The sequence below is a fragment of the Carcharhinus amblyrhynchos genome, chromosome 1 (genome assembly GCF_965287045.1).
Source record: "Carcharhinus amblyrhynchos chromosome 1, sCarAmb.v2.hapA, whole genome shotgun sequence".
In the NCBI taxonomy this organism is placed as follows: domain Eukaryota; kingdom Metazoa; phylum Chordata; class Chondrichthyes; order Carcharhiniformes; family Carcharhinidae; genus Carcharhinus; species Carcharhinus amblyrhynchos.
In genome coordinates, this window is record NC_137324.1 from 78,610,919 (window position 1) to 78,629,375 (window position 18,457).

Sequence of the window (18,457 nt, forward strand, 5' to 3'; positions counted from 1 at the left end):
TTGAAGCTGCCTCAGCTCCTGAAGAGGCTGTCGTCTATGAATCAAGGGTTAATTTGTACAGTAAGTTCATTGTCATAAGTAACTTTTGATAGATAATTCAAATTGTGAATTGTGCCTTTTTCATCCTTTTTTTGTCATCATCATGACAAATTTCATGAATTAGCACACATGACAGAAGGGTCATTGTAGGCCAGTGGACAGACAGAATTACAATTCGTGGATGGAAGGTCATATGAGTTGTGTTTAACTCTGCACCTGAAGCTCTGCATTGGAAGTGATAATCCCTAAAAGCTACTTTAAAGTGTTAAAACAAGAGGATTGAAATGAGATCATAAAAGATTTTGATAGGTGGGATTGTAGGGATTGGATGAAGCAGTGGTGTAGGCAACAGGGGTTGTTGTTCATACCAAGACCGTAAAGAACGCTGTATTTTATTTTCATTAACTTAAAAGCATGATTTGCACTTACAGTTTGGTGGAGAATACTTAAAACAGCTGTTTGTTTCTTTCAAAAGTTTTATAACTTTTTTGAAAAACATATATTTGTTAAAAACAGACTTATGGCCCACTTAATCTCATCTCCCTCTTGCTATTATTAGGTGGATTGGCACATGTAATAGTGATTGAAGGGAGTCTTCCACTTTTCCAGTTGTAGTCTGGGAGACAAGAGTAGGTCACAGGCAAACAGGAACCATCCGCCAATTTGAAAACAGTACCATAGAAATTGGGATTGCAGCCAAATCAAAATACAATACAAATGCAGCGCATTTGCCTAATGAGACTAACAACTTGGTCTGTTAGCCTCATTAGGATCACACAGACAATTTAACATCCAAGCATTATTCACTGTCCTAGAGACAGTTTGATGAGAACACTGATTGGCAATAATTATTAGCAAAGTGAATTAGCAATACTGACCCAGTAACATGTCATGTTCTCCTACCATGACCTTCCTAACAACTTGAAAGTTAAAAACTGACTTCTTCAAAACAGAAAGACCCAAATGTGATTAATTTTGTAAAATATTTTGACTTAAATTCTGAGTAATAAATTAATAGTCTGACTGGAGTTGAGTTAGTTTTTATTTTAATAAATTCTGTCAAAACTTTTGACCTGCTTGGAAAACTCTTTATTTCCTGTGCAGAAAACAATTTCATATGACCTCATTAGGCTACAGAAACCAGTCCTTGCTGAAGAAGCAGTGGCATTTTACTCAAGTTTTCTTTAACAAATTGTCCTTGCTGTTCTAGCAGATATATATGTGGCAGGTTGTTAATGCAATATTGTTTAGATTAACATGCAATCTCTTTAGGATCCTAATGTCCTAAAATGTTGCAGGTACAATTCTGTGTAAATAGTGAGGAAAAGGTTTCCATTTATCTGATTAGAAAAAAAAGTAATTGCATTGAATAAAAGACCAAAATCTGGCCCCGGCCCTCCCTGCTGGTGGGATCTTCTGGCCCTGTTGAAGGTGGCCGCACCACACCACCCACACCCCCGCCTCCCGTGGTGGGGCCCCCAATAAAAAGATAGGCGAGCCATGCAAAACTCCATAGACACGGCAGGACTGGAAGTTCCTACTGGCGGCCAATGGCAAGCTGTCTCAGCCACCAGAAAACACACCACAGGAGGGGGGTGGAAACTTCGGTCCCAGGTGTGGATGCCCTTTAATAGTTGAAGATGCCCAGGTGTAGATTATTGTTTTCACCCCTTGGCTACAGATTTGTACATTTACTCTACTGCCAACTGCCATCATATAAGTGACTGAATCTATATAAGGAAAAATAATTTTATAATTGAGCATGTACATACTAAAGCTTTTATCAGAAAAACAAAATGGTGTACAAGAACCCAGGTAGAGACTATGCAAATTTCACTAACTTTAATACTATATTATTATACCCGTGAAGATGTGTGGGCTAGGTTGATTGGCCATGCTAAAACTGTCCCTTAGTGTACTAGGATGCTTAGGTTAGAGGGATTAGCGGGTAAAATATGTAGGGATATGGGGGTAGGGCCTGGGTGGGATTGTGGTTGGTGCAGACTCGATGGGCCTCTTTCTGCACTGTAGGGTTCAATGATTCTATGATTTGATGTTTCATTGCTGTTTTATAGAAAATAAGTTAATGAAATAAATATTTTGATTTTTCAGAGGGTCTTGAAATTAATCTGCTGCCTACTGACCATCCCATTGAAAAGGACAATGTATCCCTTCAGTGCAAAGCTGACAGATTTACATATGAGAACATAAAGTGGTACAAGATCCATCCTACAGTTCTCCAAAGCTGCCATGGCAACCTTGCCATCCTCCCATGTGAAGAGCTTCAACGTGATGCACAACCAATGACCTGGAGGATGATTTCCGGTCAGAAGACTGAAAATATCACCATTGAACTGCGCTTTGGCAATGTATCTCTTCAAGATCAGGGAGTCTATCTTTGTGAAGCCCAGAATAAGAAGACAGGTGAAAGACACTGTATGATGAAGACTCTTTCTGTAGAAGGTGAGGGAAAAAAAGTGCCATGGGCTGTATCACCTGTGACCATTGTTCCACTACCTTTTGGTGAATATTTGTACTGACATTGTGAAATGGGGCATTTTCTGATTTTGTGCAGCCACTAGTAGCACCTCCATTTAGTATTGAGTAGTAATATTCAACATAAACAGATTTCAGGTTTAGTATGAAGAAGCAACCGCCTGTTTCAAGTTCATTTTTCAATTCTACTGATGCCATGTTATCATTTTCCTGTTCTAAAAATGATTTGTTACTCACCAAAGCATTGACGGGGTAAAGTTTTCTTCTGATTTTCATTGCAGCTCAGCAGGCTCCACTGGTACTTCAGAATCTGACAAACCAAACGGTGAACATGAGCTCTTCCATCGAGATGAAGTGTGATGTGGTTGGGGCACCGAGCCCATATGTTATATGGTATAAAAATAACAAGCAGCTTCTTGAAGTGTCAGGTACATTGATTATGGTCACCCAGTATTCTACCGTTGTTGAAACAAGCATAATGTGCCATCTTTCAAACCTGCTTTCAGAAGACAAATTTCTAAACTAGGTGTATAAAATATGAGGGAAATCACTGGGGGTGATGTTGACTTTGACTGATGGTGTTAGTGGATCTGATAGCTATCTGTTATCCGTCACTGCTGATTTTCATTTCATTCAATGAGACGTCAACCAGACAGCTGATCTGATATTTGTGTGGAGGGTATATCCTCAGAAATATATATTATAGATATTTGCTGTTTATTGCAAGGGGAAAGGAATATGGAAGTAAAGATATTTTACTACTGTTGTGTAGAGTATTGGTGAAACCACTGCTGGAATTTTACCACCTCGTCCTGTCCAAGGCTTGTAAGATTGTGCCCAAGGCTAACGGAGAATCTGGTTCTGCGAGCCTCTCGCTCCCTGATTCCGGAGCGAGTGTGCCAGTAAAATTCTGGCACACGTCTGGAGTACTGTGAATTGTTTTGGTCTCCCCATTATTTAAAAATATATAATTGCATTAGAAGGAGTTCAGAAAAGTTTTACTCACTTGATTCCTGGGGTGAGGGGTTAACTTATGAGGAAACGTTGAAGGGGCTAGGACTGCATTCATTGGCCTTTCAAAGAATGAGAGGTGATCTTATTGAAACATATAACATCCTGAGGGGATTTGATGGGATGCATGCTGAGAGGAGGTTTCATCTTGTGTCAGAGACTGGAACCAGGGGACAATGTTTAAAATAAGGGGTCTCCCATTTTAGACTAAGGTGAGGAGAATTTTTTTCTCTCAGTGAATCTTTGGAATTCACTTCCTTAAAGCGCAGTGGAGGCAGTCATTGAATATATTTAAGGCAAAGTTAGACAGATTCTCGACTAACAAGGGAATGAAAAAGTATGAGGTGCTGGATGTGGGTTTTTTTTGTACAGATGGTGGAGTCAGTGGGAATATGGAGCCACAATCAGATCAGCCGTGATCTTACTGAATAGCAGAGCTGGTTCGATGGGCTGAATGGCCTACTGTTGTTTCTGATTTGTATGTTCATATGGCAGCACTCATTTTCCATTATATCCAAAGTCAAAATTATTCCACTTGTATCTGTTACAATTTCCTTCTCTCGTATCTCCCCTATGGAGGTTGCTTTATTAATTCTTACTCTCCCTAATTGAAGAGTTACAGTTGCTGTCTCTGATTACTGCCTGTTGATTCGCAGTGAAAAGTTCACAACATTAGGTAAAGGTGGAATTTGGCTCTTCTGATGTCCCCTGCAGTCAAATAGCAAGCTCACTGTCTCAGGTAGCAAGGATTTCACTCCATTGAAGCTACTGTGGGATGGTCATTACTAGGCAGATGTACCTAGTACAATCTTCAGAAGAGGATGGGAGGAAAGAAAATTAGAGTAGAGGAGAGTAAAAATAATAAATTATTTTATTCCCAATGCTTCACAGCGTGCAAAGAAAACCAACACACAAGTTTGTAAAAGTTTTCAAGTAATATTCAATAAATAATAAGCATTGTTGAAATAAAAGTGTTTGGCTTTATGATAATTATTATTCTTTTATATTGCTTTATTATTCAGTGTATCCAGTTATTTCTGTTCACACTATGATTTATAAGATTGTGACTGGTACGGGAAATGATATCCCACCGACCTAACGCCTTGTGTCTGTGACCTGCCAGGCATCGTTCTAGATCAGCTGAACAGGACCTTGACCATCCAGAGATTGAAGAAGGAAGATGAAGGGATGTACAAGTGTGAGGCATGTAACATGCAGGGCTGTACAGAGACTTCGGCGATGATCGCTGTAGAAGGTAAGGAAGCTGTTGAGAAAAATAATAATGATTGTCAGGCAGAATGACCTGGATGGTTTTGAACTGAAATGTGATAATTATGCTAATTCTAAGAGGAATTTTTTTTTTGTAGTTTGCCCATAATGTAAGGCTGTAAGGATGCAAGTTAGCTCATACTTGCTGTTAATGTTTGAGATAATGCAGTTGCTACAAATGATCAATGCACATGGATTTACAATATGTTTGACAGCACAGTTGTTGCTTTCTGTATAATGATGAGGCTTTCAGCGCTCACATAAACACAGTAATCAGAATCGAGTTCCCCAGCTGTCCAGAAATTTTGGGGCTGATTCTCCCATTGCGACTTGCAAATTATCTGGTGGGTCCGGTCGGGAGAATCACGTGTCAGTCATTGCGTGGGATTCGCGCATGTGCGTCTCCCAGAGGCAAAGAACAGGGGCAGTCAAGACCGTGCTGGAAACCAGCAGGAAGAAAATATTGAATCTGAATATGAATCTCAGTCATTTGAATCTGTTTTTAACATATTTTAAATATATTTTACATGTGATTATAGGACCTGGCACAGAACTTGCCAGGCCTGATAGCATCTCCCGCCCCGCCAGGAGTACTTTATTCTGGCAGGGTTTAGAGAAGCTCCCCATGTTTGGGGAACTAGCGGGAGACCCCGCTGGAGTGAAGGGGAGGCAATTGGGACCCCCCAGGGGATTGTGTGGTGGGGATGGTGCCCCCTGGTAGTGCCAGCCTGTGACCCCAGGTACTGCCCAGCAGGCAAATTGGCACTGCCCACTGAGCATGGGATAGTGCCAAGGGATTGGGACCTAGGGGCAATCGGTGGAGTTGGTGGGTCCTGCTGCCACACTGCATGGGGATCGATCTGGGCTGGAGGAAGGCCAGTGATCAGGGCAGGCAGGGGTGGAGGGAAGGTGGCACCTGCCTTTTGGGAGCAAAGATCTGCCTCAATTTCTGCTAGTCTCAGTGTGTCTTCATCCTTCAGGTCTGAACATAAGAGACTCAACCTATTCTTGAATGTTGTTAAGACAAAACTCAATCCACGCCTGATCAACTAAATATTCCACCTCCCATATGCATTGAGAAAGAGGTTCTAGAATATGTTGTGTTTCCGATGCCTTGATAGCCATCTCTCCCTAAAGGCCGCCAATGATGAGGATTTCCAACACCAGATCAGCTGTGGCCGCTCAGCTTTCTGCAAACTACAGCAGCAAGTGAAAGACAACAAAGGCCTCCACATGTCAACAAAAGTCCTAGTGTACAGAGCAGTTGCTGTCACCATACTTGTTTACTGCAGAGAGACCTGAACTGTGTATCCATGCCACGTAAGTGTGTTAGAGAAATCCATCAGCAATGTCTCTGCACATCCTCTGGATTCAATGGGAAGTGCATTGAACAGACGCTAGTGTCCTCCTTGAAGTCAGCTGCAACCTCCTCCAAAATTAACTTAAATCTCTGGACACTGTTTATGGATGACCAAAAATTATATTGTTCTCCAAGTCCTATTTTGATAACTCAGGGTTCCAGGGGAGGACAGAGACAATAATTCAAAGACATCCTGAAGTTTTCCTTGATGCACAACAGCACAGTCATTAATGACTGGGGGGAGTTCAAAACAGCAGCAACTTGTCCATCAAGTTGCATCATGCTTTGAATCTAAACACCTAACTGATGAGGCAGAGCAGTAGCAGAGAAGGAAAGCAAATGAAACAAATCCTGTGCTCTGGATCCCACTGCGTCATGGGGCATGCTATCTCATGTGCCCAAAAATCTGTGGGTTGAGAATCATCCTGTTCAGTCACATGAAAACCCTTATTAGAGCGTCATGACCTTAAGACCTTTTTGATCTGAGATGACAGCTGTGAACTCAATGGCCCTGCTGTATTGACCCTGTACTTCCCATTCCTTTGATTTTGTCTATTCCTGTACCTGATTTAATTCAAGAATGCATTTGTGCTAGTCCCTTTGCATGTGCCTGCCAATTCCTAAGTAAATCTCAATGCTCACAAACTATAATTATTATTTTTGTGTCAAAGTATGGGGTTTTTACACTTTGATAAACTAAAGCTTATAATCTTAATTTCAAATCTTAGCCCTAATTATTCACATTACAATCTTTCTAATTTCAACATCCCAAAATAGCTAGCACCCACATACCCAGTATCATTTTAGTAGTACCCTATTGAGAAAACAACTGTGTAATGTTACCAAATGCATAGTAAAGTCATGTGCATTGATAACTTTATTACTGACAATAATTCAGTTTATTGGTGACAATATGATAATTAAATTTTATTAATAATAAATAATTATAAATAAATAACAATAATAAATTAAATTTTCTTTTCTTCAGTGTTCACTAAGGAAAGGGGGCATGTTTTTGAGGAGGAGGATACAGGCTAATAGGATGGAGGAGGTAGATGTTCCGAGGGAAGATGTATTGGCAATTTTGAAAAACCTGAGGGTGGATAAGTCCCCTGGGCCAGATGGGATACATCCTAGGATACTTTGGGAGGCAAGGGATGAAATTGTGGAGCCTTTAGCTTTGATCTTTGGGTCCTCACTGTCTACAGGGATAGTGCCAGAGGACTGGAGAGTGGCAAATGTTATTCTTCTTTTCAAGAAAGGAAATAGGAATGACCCTGGATGAAGGTTGCCACTCAAATGGATAGAGCCATGAAGAAGACCTATAGTGTGTTAGCGTTTATTAACACAGGGTTTGAGTTTAAGAGCCATGGGGTTTTGCTGCACCTATACTGGATGTTGGTGAGACCACATTTGGAATATTGTGTTCAGTTCTGGTCACCTCATTATAAGGATGTGGAAGCATTGGAGAGAGTGCAGAGGAGATTTACCAGGATGCTGCCTGGTTTGGAGGGTAGGTCTTATGAGGAAAGGTTGAGGGAGCTGCGGATTTTCTCTTTGGTGCGGAGGAGGAGGAGAAGCAACTTAATAGACGTTTATAAGATGATGAAAGGGATTGATAGAGTGGATGTGCAGAGACTATTTCCTCAGGTGGATGTAGCTGTTACTAGGGGGCATAACTATAAGGTTCATGGTGGGAGATATAGGAGGGATGTCCGAGGTAGATTCTTTACTCAGAGAGTGGTTGGGGTATGGAATGGACTGCCTACTGTGATAGTGGAGTTGGATACTTTAGGAACTTGCAAGTGGTTATTGGATAGGCACATGGAGCACACCAGAATTATAGGGAGGAGATAGCTTGATCTTGGGATTGGACATAGCTCAGCACAACATTGAGGGCCGAAGAGTCTGTACTGTGTTGTAACGTTCTATGTTTCTATATGTTTCTAAATTAAGTTGTTGAATCCAATGATGATTACGAATTGAACCTAATGAAGTACTCACCATCTTTAGTAAGGTTTCTGATTATTTTATTGATGATATAGAACCTATACACTTAGCACATTAGTATATCATACTTTTTTAAAAAAATGATAGAAATTTCAAATGAAAGCTGAGTTTGCTGGAAATATACTTCAAGTCCATCATCACTGAGATACAAAATGTAAGCTTATATTTGGGTAAAGAACCAGTCTGATGAGGCACCTACAGGTGAAATGTTAATCTTTGAACCTGCTATTCAAAAATAGAGGTCGAGAGAAAACAGTTGAACTATAAACCAGTGAGCCTAACATTGGTATTGGGGAAGTTGCTGAAGTCAATTATCAAGGATTTCATAACTCGGCATTTGAAAGGCAGTGATATAATCAGACAAAGTCAGCATGGTTTTACAGAAGGGAAATCATGCTTGATGAATCTATTGGAATTCTTTGAGGATATAACTAGTAGAGTTGACCAAGGAGAATTAGTGTATGTGGCTTATTTAGACATTCAGAAGGCTTTCGACAAGGTCTCACGTAACAGATCACTGTGTGAAGTTAAAGCCCATGGGATTGCAGGTAATGCTTGAGATGGATAGAAACTGGTTAGTAGATAGAAAGCAAAGAGTTGGCATAAATGGATCTTTTTCTGATTGGCAGTCTGCAACTAGTGGGGTTCTACAGGGATCTGTGCTAGGACCCTAACTGTTTACATTATATATTAATGATTTGGAAGAGGGAACTATCTGTACTGTGTTGTAACATTCTATGTTTCTATATGTTTCTAAATTAAGATGTTGAATCCATTGATGATTACGAATTGAACCTAATGAAGTACTCACCATTTTTAGTAAGGTTTCTGATTATTTTGTTGATGATATAGAACCTATACACTTAGCACATTTGTATATCATACTTCTTTAAAAAAATGATAGAAATTTCAAATGAAAGCAGAGTTTTCATAGGAAAACATTTGAGTATAGGAATAGGGATGTTTTGCTGCAATTGTGTAGGGCATTAGTGAGGTCACACCTGGAATATTGTGTGCAGTTTTGGTCTCTTTATTTGAGGAAGGATGTCCTTGCTATAGAGCAAAGGTTTACCAGGCTGATTCCTGGGTTGGCAGGTCTGTCATATGAGGAGAGATTAAGTTGATTAGGATTATATTCATTAGTTCACAAGAGTGAGAGAGGACCTCATAGAAACTTATAAAATTCTAACTGGGTTAGACAGGGTAGATTCAGAAAGAACGTTCCCAATGGTGGGGGAGTCCAGAATGAGAGGTCATAGTTTGAGGATAAGGGGTAAATCTTTTAGAACTGAGATGAGGAGAAATTTCTTCACCAAGAAGATGGTGAATGTGTGGAATTCACTATCACAGAATGTAATTGAGTCAAAAGAAGAAATTAGATACAGCTCTTGGGGCTAAAGAGCTCAAGGGATGTAGGAGCAAGGGGAAAATCAGGATATTGAATTTGATGATCAGTCATGATGAAAATGAATGGCGGAGCAGGCTCGAAGGGCTAAATGACCTACTCCTGCTTCTAGTTTGTGTTTCTATATGTTGTATACTACTTGTTCTAACTGGTTTTTTACCTATGTAGGACTTTATTTGTGTATTTATGTGTTCCTTTATAAATTTCCACTTATCAATGATCGAATATATCTCTACAAAACTGAAAGGACTTTTTTTCTTCTATTCCAGGAGTTGAAGACAAGGCAAACCTGGAGTTGACCATCCTGATTGGCACTGGAGTGATCGCCTTGTTCTTTTGGTTGCTTCTGATAATCATCTTGCGAACAGTAAAGCGGGTAATAAAACAATCCCAGTATTGTCCCATGGGAACATGCATTGCCTGACAAATTAAAACTGACTGTAGCCCTTTTATGTGGATTTTCCTTTGTGTTTAAAACAACACTCACATATTTTTCTTTCTTTCTGTAATGCTGCTGCATGATTTAACGAAGGATTGACTAATGTGTGTTAATTAGAATTGCCATTCATGGGGGAGGGAAAGCCTTGTTGCTCAGTGTTGCATGCCTAGCATGCTCCTTCGGTATTACAATGAAATCTGAAGTAATTGCAAACTAGGTTTGTGTGTTCAGTTCAGCTGGTGTGATGTGTGCTTTTGTTTGTTTGGCAACATTTAATTCTGGATCATTGACTGCTCTGTGTCCTTTCTCAACAGTCGCTAAAGTGAGCATGACCACCCTGAGAACACAGAGCTGGCAGCTAAAGTAACGTGGTTTGTCACTCTTTTCCAGCCCAGTGATGCAGAACTGAAGACAGGCTACTTGTCAATCATCATGGACCCTGATGAAATACCTATGGATGAACAGTGTAAACAGCTGTCGTATGATGCCAGTAAATGGGAATTTCCCAGGGATAGACTTAAATTAGGTGAGACTCTGCACCCCAAACCATGTTGCTGTCAGACATACTCCTCCCTTTAGAGTAAAACCTGCACACTCTGAATCAATCGCTAATCCATGCAACACTCATTTTTGACATGATATGAGGATATACCTTCTTCTGTATTAGTAACTTTAAATCATTTTGTTTGCAAGTATCGTTAAAAAGTTTTACACGTGTACCTCAGAGTTCCGAACTACATGGTTGGGATAAAATCAGGTATCATTGTGCTGTACATGTTTTCTTATTTATCAAACATCAGAGGGAGTAACAACACTTTTCAATGGAATTTATTAAAATCTTTCTTTTATTAAATGACTTGCTGCTGTGGATGCATTGTGTATTGTATTTTTGTACCTATCTCTGGACAGTAATATTGACCTGTTCCTCAGCACAATGCAGCTTCATTACCAACACCAGAGCTGTTGGGTTTTCCTCAGAAAAGTCTTTCCCTCTTTAAGATTGCACACCATTGTCTGAAAACACCCATTGTTGTATTCCCTGCAGTGAGGGATTTTCCAAGAACATTCAAAGAAGCTGATTTATTATTTCATATGATTTTCTTGACTGAAAAATCCTGCTTTCATTTCTCAAACCAGGCAAACCATTGGGTCGTGGAGCTTTTGGCAAGGTGGTGGAAGCAGCTGCATTTAATATTGAAAAATCCTCGACTTGTAAAACTGTTGCTGTCAAGATGTTGAAAGGTAAATGAAAGCTGGAAAGATTTCTGTCTCAAATTATGATCATCAGGTTGTTGAAGTGCTGAAGGCCGTTTTTCCAAACCATGTGAAGACAATTTATGGATTGTAAATCTCCATCAATTTATAACATGTTAAAGTCACCAATGATCAATTATTTTTGGATTACATTAAATCCTCTGCCTAAGATGAGGCTGGATTTTTTACAGGGCAGCCACAGGCGAGAAAGCTGAAGGATGGATTTGTAAAATAGGCTGGCAGGGCATTGGAAGTGTGCGCTCTCACACACTCACCTCACATGCCCCCACAGTGATTTTACAAGTGCTGGGTAAGGCATTGGGAGAGCTGCCCACCTCTGGGTTAATTCAGGCCCTTAAATTGTCGATTAATATTCACTTAAGGGCTTCATCCTGCTGCTGCTCCCATTTAATGGGCAGCTGGGAGAAGCTGTGCCCAGTGTGCAGCAAATGCTGAAATTTCGTGGTGGCATGGTTAAATGTCTGCACATGCTCCATCCACATGTCTGTACATTCATAGCATTGTGTGTAAATATTATTAGATACCGTGTATTTATTTATGGGTACACATTCTCTAAACTTATTAATTTATCTGGCTGCTACTTTCAGATGGAGCAACAAGCAGTGAACAAAGAGCATTGATGTCTGAGCTGAAGATTCTGATTCACATTGGTCATCACCTCAATGTGGTGAACCTGCTGGGAGCCTGCACAAAAGTGGGAGGTGAGTCCAGACCATCTGTTCCCTTTGACCCCTTTTAGGACAGCTTTTTTACTGCCTTTCTCTGTGAAAAAAATTAAACAAATAATTTTTTCTTTCACTAGTATTCATCTTCCAAAAGATTTTGGTGATATAATGGTTAACCAATTAAACCAACTATTTTACAAGGTAGTGAATGAGTTAACTGTTCATCTTTGCAGTTCCAGCAATATGCAAAAATGACTCATAAAGTAACTCAGAAGTGAGTTCACCCAGTTTGATCACCGCCATACGGAACTTAAAAAGGAAGGCAATACCTGAGCACAATCTTTAAAAAGTAGTTATGTGAGTTGACGTGAGCATCTTATTCCTTTACTAGTCCCTTCAACACTTATACCAACTCCATGTATCTACCTGGGAGAATAGTTTAACATAGTCTTGCATTTTTCACAATCATCAGACATTTCAAGATATTTTGTAGTTTGAAGTATAATCACTGTTGTAATCTAAGAAGGATGGTGGCCAATATATCTGCACAGTAAACTCCCATAAAGAGCAATGTGATATTGATCAGATAATCTAATGTTGATTGAATGACCAGGACACCAGGAATAACCCAACTGTTCTTCTTCAAAATAGTACCATGGAATCTTTTACGTCACCCAAGTGGGCATATAGGACCTTAAATTAATGTCTCGAATTCTCCAGTTGTTCATGCCCAGGCGCTGCTGCAAGTGAAGACAGAGAATTTGGCACTCAACTAAATCCCCATTCACTGCAATGGAACCAGAGAATCCCATTGACTGGAGAATTCTCCCCATTGTCTTGTCCAAAAAATAACACCTCTGACTGTATAGCATTCCTTCAGTGCTGTACTAGAGTGTCAGCCTAGACTTTTGTGTGCAAGTCCTGGAGTAGGACTTGAACCCAAAGATTTAGAGATTAGATTGCTGCCAAATGAGTCACAGTCACAGCTGACACTCTCAAATTGGTGATAGACTTCCTCAATGTTTCCAAAACCACTGACAATGGGTTTGAATAAACTTTATCAATTTACGATCCTGTGCTATAATATTGATTACAACTCTTATTGTCTGAGCCCAGCAAATTATATTTTCTGAATTCTTAAAAATAATCAAAATACTCCTTTATGTGTATCTATTAATTACGAAGTACATTACTTTGAAATAAATTAGGCTGTATAGGGATGTTTCCTGTCCAATGTCAGCTCTTCACTATGAACGTTCAATCAGGAAATCAACCCTCTCGGTTATAACTGGCTTTGCACAGATTACTTCAAAATCAAATCCGAGATCATAATCTTTCCTCTACGTATAGAATCATACAATGCAGAAGGAAGACACTTATCAACCTGTACCAGTTCTCTTAAAGATCTACTATTTTGTCCTCCAACCTGTTCTTTTCTCATAGCACTGCAAATATTTAGTTTAATTACAAATCCAATTCCCTTTAGAAAGGTGGTATTAAATATGCTTCCACCATCCATCAGATTGTACACCTCAGATCAGAGAAAAATTGCTGAGTAAAGAAATGTCCCCTCAGCTTTTTGCCAATTATTTTAAACCTGTGTCCTTTTGCCATTGGCCCTTCCGCCAGTGAAATATTTTCTCCATCGTTTGATGATTTTATAATGTTATTTTATCATCTCTTAACCTTTCTCCTTAAGGAGAACAGCGCTGGTTTATCTTCATGTTTTTTTTACACAAGTCCTTGAACCTCGATCTTTTTTCACATTCAAAGTTATTCACACCAGGCACTCTGGTGGCATTGATTTCTACTGACCTGAAGGACTCCTCTTTTGTTATAGGTTGCCCCAATAAATTTGGGCAGAGATTCATTTGTAAATTGTATTTTACTTATGTTCAGCTAACAAATGTAATGCTATGCGTCCGATTTAGATAGCTGGTGCCAACTAGCAACAGCATGTTTTTACTTGGTTGGCGGGGTTTGCAGTGTCTGTATCCATTTTTTGTACATCCTAAACCATTAACAATGGAATTGTGAACCAGTGACCTCTCTGATTAAATTAATGTAAGCTGGAATTTTACCAGCCTGCCTGCCTTGGGAAAGGGGTGGAGTATGGGAAGGTTCGTTGACCTCAGGTGGGATTTTACGGTTCAAGACCAGTAAGGCCATAAAATCCTGGCCATTCTGTCCAATGAGTTGTTTGGGTTTTATAAAATGTTTATTAACTGCAATGATAGGTTATTGATAAACAAATCATAGCATCATAGAACCCTACAGTGCAGAAAGAGGCCCTTCAGCCCACTGAGTCTGTACCGACCACAATCCCACCCAGGCCCTACCCCCATATCCCTACGTATTTTGCCCGCTAATCCCTCTAACCTAAGCATCCTAGTACACTAAGGGGCAATTTTAACATGGCCAATAAACCTAATCCGCACATCTTTGGACTGTGGGAGGAAACCGGAGCACCCGGAGGAAATCAGAAATATTGCAGAATAATAGTACCAGGGGTTTGATTTGATGAAATTAATTTCATTGATTTGCGTAAATAACAAACAGAATTTAATATAAAATAACATAATAGGAGCAATGGTCACTTTGCCCAGTGTATCGGTACATTTCTGGCAGTTAATAATACTGTTAACCTTGTTGTTCTAACTCCAGGTCCATTGATGATGATTGTTGAGTTTTGCAAGTATGGGAACCTATCAAACTACTTGAGAAGCAAGCGAAACAACTATGTCCCCTACAAGGTAGTGTATCCTGTGTTATCCTGCATTACATGTTACTGCTCTGTTATTTAAGGTTTCCAAAGAGGCACAGACTCAATAACTCCAAACTCTAGGCTAATTGAAAGAAATCACTTCCATTTTGACTTTCATAACCTCAAAATGATCACACGTGCTTCATAGCCAATTAGTTACTTTTGCAATGCATTCATTGGTATGATGTGAAGAAAAATAATGCCAAATTCCCACAAACAGGAATGAGATAGTCACCAGAAAATCTGTTTTTAGTGAAGTAGCCATGGGATTTTATAGGCATACAATCATAGAATATCTAAAATGTGGAAGGAGGCCATTTGGCCCATTGAGTCTGCACTGACCACAATTCCATCCAGGCCCTATTCCCGTAACTCCATATATTTATCCAGCTAATTTCCCCGACACTATGGTCAATTTAGCATGGCTAATCAAGCTAACTGACACATCTTTGGACTGTGGAAGGAAACTGGTACACCTGGAGGAAATCCACACAGACACAGGGCAAGCTTCACACATACAGTGACCCAAGACTGGAATTGAACCTGAGTCCCTGATGCTGTGAGGCAGCAGTGCTAACCATTGTGCCACCATATATCTAGAAATTGACAGGACCTTTGTTTAACATCTCACCTAGAGAAGGCATTTATGATATTTTATAGACTTTCCATACTATACTGAACTAAAATGCCAACCTGGATTATGTACTCAAGCCTCCGAAGTAAGACTCGAAGCTGTAACCTTTTTACTCAGATGAGTTTGCTATTAACTGGCCCAATGCTGGCACCTCTGCACAACTACTTATAATCTGACAGACCAGCATAGATAGGCATCATCGAATAAACAACATTCATCTCTTAATACCCTCTATGTGTATTAAGATTAATTTTACTGATTAACAATACTCTGCAGTTTCCCCACTCCTCCAGTTGTGGCCTCTAGTGATTTTCTTTCTGCACCATTGGCAGCTGTACTTTGGGTGCCTTGATCCTCAAGCTCTTCTGCCTCTCCCTTTCTCTGTCCAGCTCTTCCTTAAAATCTACCTCTTTGACCAATTTATACAATGTTAAAGATGCTATTTAAATTCAAGTTGTCATTGTTAAGCAAATGCTTAATCCTCAATAATTAAAAAGAACAAATTAATTTAAAAACTTGAAATTGAATTTCTTGTTTGTCAGCCTAACAATTTGTATGTTGCGTTTAAAATAACCCATCTGGCATTCCCCCATTGAAAACAATCAGAGCACACAAGGACTTTTTTTTCCAGACTACCCTCTGTTTGTTGCCCTTTTATGATCCCATTGTCTTCAGTGAAATGAGAAAACTGCCAATAGAATTCCTGTGTGGCTGACTCATATAAAAAGATAAGACTAAAATGGCTAGATGATGGACATATAACAATGGTGGCAAATCTTTAGCACCGCACAAAAGTTAACAGCAATTTTTACAAGTGCTGAATAATTATAATTGATTATGGGTTCCTTGTGAGGCAATCTGGCACTGAAAATGGATCACAGGCTGCAGAGTATGTCCTTGATCTTTTCAACATTTCCCATTGCTGTACAGGAAGTGAAGACTGAGGATAGATCATCAAATCCATCGATACTCATCTCAACTTCTCAATGCCCACTTCAACTGATATCTAGTTTGCTAGGTTGTTACTTTTGTATGTATGGCTTTTTTGGGGTACATCACACAAAAAATGTTCTGTTTACTCACTTATAATTTGTATTCTCATTCTCCTCTTGTTACAGAGTAAAGCACTGAAGCTAAGACAGATGAAAGAAAAAGATACTGCTGAGATGGAGAGTGAGTTTAAACGGCGTTTGGACAGCATTGCAAGTAGTGAGAGCTCCACCAGCTCTGGATTTGCAGAAGAGAAATCACTGAGTGAGGTGGAAGAGGAGGAAGGTAAAGTGATGATACACCTCATTCCAAATTTCCACAAATGCCCTTTGAATGGGCATCATTGCTTAATTTCTGAAGTTGTGATGAAGCAAAGTGCATGAAGAGATGTTCATCTCATATTTAAAAGCTTCTTGGGTAAAGTATTAGGTGAATCTCTTTGCAAATAGAAGTCTATTTTGATAAAATGTGATTGTAAATTTAACAAATGTTATCAAAAGATGCACATAAATAAAGAGAATTAAAACAGAAGCAGCTTTTTAGGACCCACCTCCACCAACTCACACTTGCTTTTGTTTTTAACAGCTGCAGATGACCTTTACAAAAATTGGTTGACAATGGAGGACCTTATCTCTTACAGCTTCCAGGTAGCCAGGGGGATGGAGTTCCTGGCATCGCGAAAGGTAGGAAACAATAACCTGCCCTCACTTTTCACTAATTTCCCATAACAGTTTCCATAACATGGAGACTATTGAACCTTCATCGATTGCACTGCCTTTTTGTCAATACATTTCGCTTATGTCAAAGGCCACTCTTTTAAATGAATTGGGATAGATGTTGACTTTGTGTGATGAATGATATAGCAAGCAGCCAACCTGTTTTACATCTGTTCTCAATAGAAATAAAAACCAGAAGAGTGATAAAACAAGCTGCTGACTTGCCAATACTCATTGCACAACATTGTGCTCTACCTCATTCTCCACAACCACGTGCTCTGACTTCTTTTGAAAGCAATGGTAATTCCTTTTCCTGCCACAAAAGTATTTTTCTCAGCCATTCTTGTAGACATTTCTCTATCAGATCCAACTAGACTGTTGCCTGTGTAGTGCCTGCAGAAATGGTGAAATGATTATGACTGTCTCATGAGAATGACTGAGAAAGAAACCCTGCAGATGGGGCAAGACCAAAAAATTTCTATTCTCTATTTCAGTGCATTCATAGAGACCTGGCTGCACGCAATATACTGTTGGCAGAGAACAATGTGGTGAAAATTTGTGACTTTGGATTGGCTCGAGATGTTTATAAGGACCCGGATTATGTTAGAAAAGGAGATGTAAGTATGTGAAAATTTAATTCTGCAAGTGCTGTATTGTCTTTAAGCTGCAGCTCAACAATCTGAACTGAGAGAACCTTGGTATGCACATTTAGAAATTGTGACAATGTAGCATAATGGTGAATTGGATTGTCTGCATATTATGAAGCCAACTTGATTTAAAGGATTGGAAATTGAACTGATCCTATCATTGATAATTGATCTACTTCTGCCTAAGCCTTATGATTAAAGTTTATGATATAAAACAATGCAATTTTAAGTCAGCCTTTGGAATATTTAGGTAAGAATTTATAATGTAAACTGACAATGTGTTCATTTGTAGGTACGTCTACCTCTTAAATGGATGGCTCCAGAGACCATCTTTGATAAAGTTTACACAACGCAGAGTGATGTGTGGTCTTATGGGGTTCTACTGTGGGAAATATTCTCATTGGGTAAGTGCTTCCAGTGAGGTTTACTTCACATTGCATAATCAGAAAAATGTTTTTCGAGAAGATTTTTTTAAAAAGTGATTTTCCCGGTGAAGTTGACATGACCTGCTCTTACGAATCACTTCTTAGGTGCTTCTCCATATCCTGGTGTCCAGATTGATGAAGAATTTTGTCAAAGGCTCAAAGAAGGCACGCGAATGCGATGTCCTGAATATGCAACTGCAGAAATGTAAGTCCATGCCATTGTTTCCATGCCAATTTATTTTGTAGATTCTCATTGATTGAGTTATGGCATTTGAAATGCATTTCACCAAAATATATTCAATCACACACCTT

General features: G+C 39.5%; 1 protein-coding gene across 2 annotated transcripts in view; it reads left to right on the forward strand.

The window, feature by feature from the left end:
• kdr (kinase insert domain receptor (a type III receptor tyrosine kinase)) overlaps positions 1-18,457 on the forward strand; it is a 68,504-nt gene that overhangs the window by 39,378 nt on the left and 10,669 nt on the right. For both annotated transcript variants that reach the window (XM_080187458.1, XM_080187468.1), the window contains exons 13-25: positions 2,152-2,502; positions 2,817-2,963; positions 4,670-4,801; positions 9,860-9,966; positions 10,420-10,555; positions 11,167-11,271; positions 11,892-12,005; positions 14,634-14,722; positions 16,486-16,642; positions 16,943-17,040; positions 17,568-17,690; positions 18,013-18,124; positions 18,251-18,350. In XM_080187458.1, coding sequence (XP_080043584.1) covers positions 2,152-2,502; positions 2,817-2,963; positions 4,670-4,801; positions 9,860-9,966; positions 10,420-10,555; positions 11,167-11,271; positions 11,892-12,005; positions 14,634-14,722; positions 16,486-16,642; positions 16,943-17,040; positions 17,568-17,690; positions 18,013-18,124; positions 18,251-18,350 — 1,771 coding nt within the window. The remainder of the gene's footprint in view (positions 1-2,151; positions 2,503-2,816; positions 2,964-4,669; positions 4,802-9,859; positions 9,967-10,419; positions 10,556-11,166; positions 11,272-11,891; positions 12,006-14,633; positions 14,723-16,485; positions 16,643-16,942; positions 17,041-17,567; positions 17,691-18,012; positions 18,125-18,250; positions 18,351-18,457) is intronic.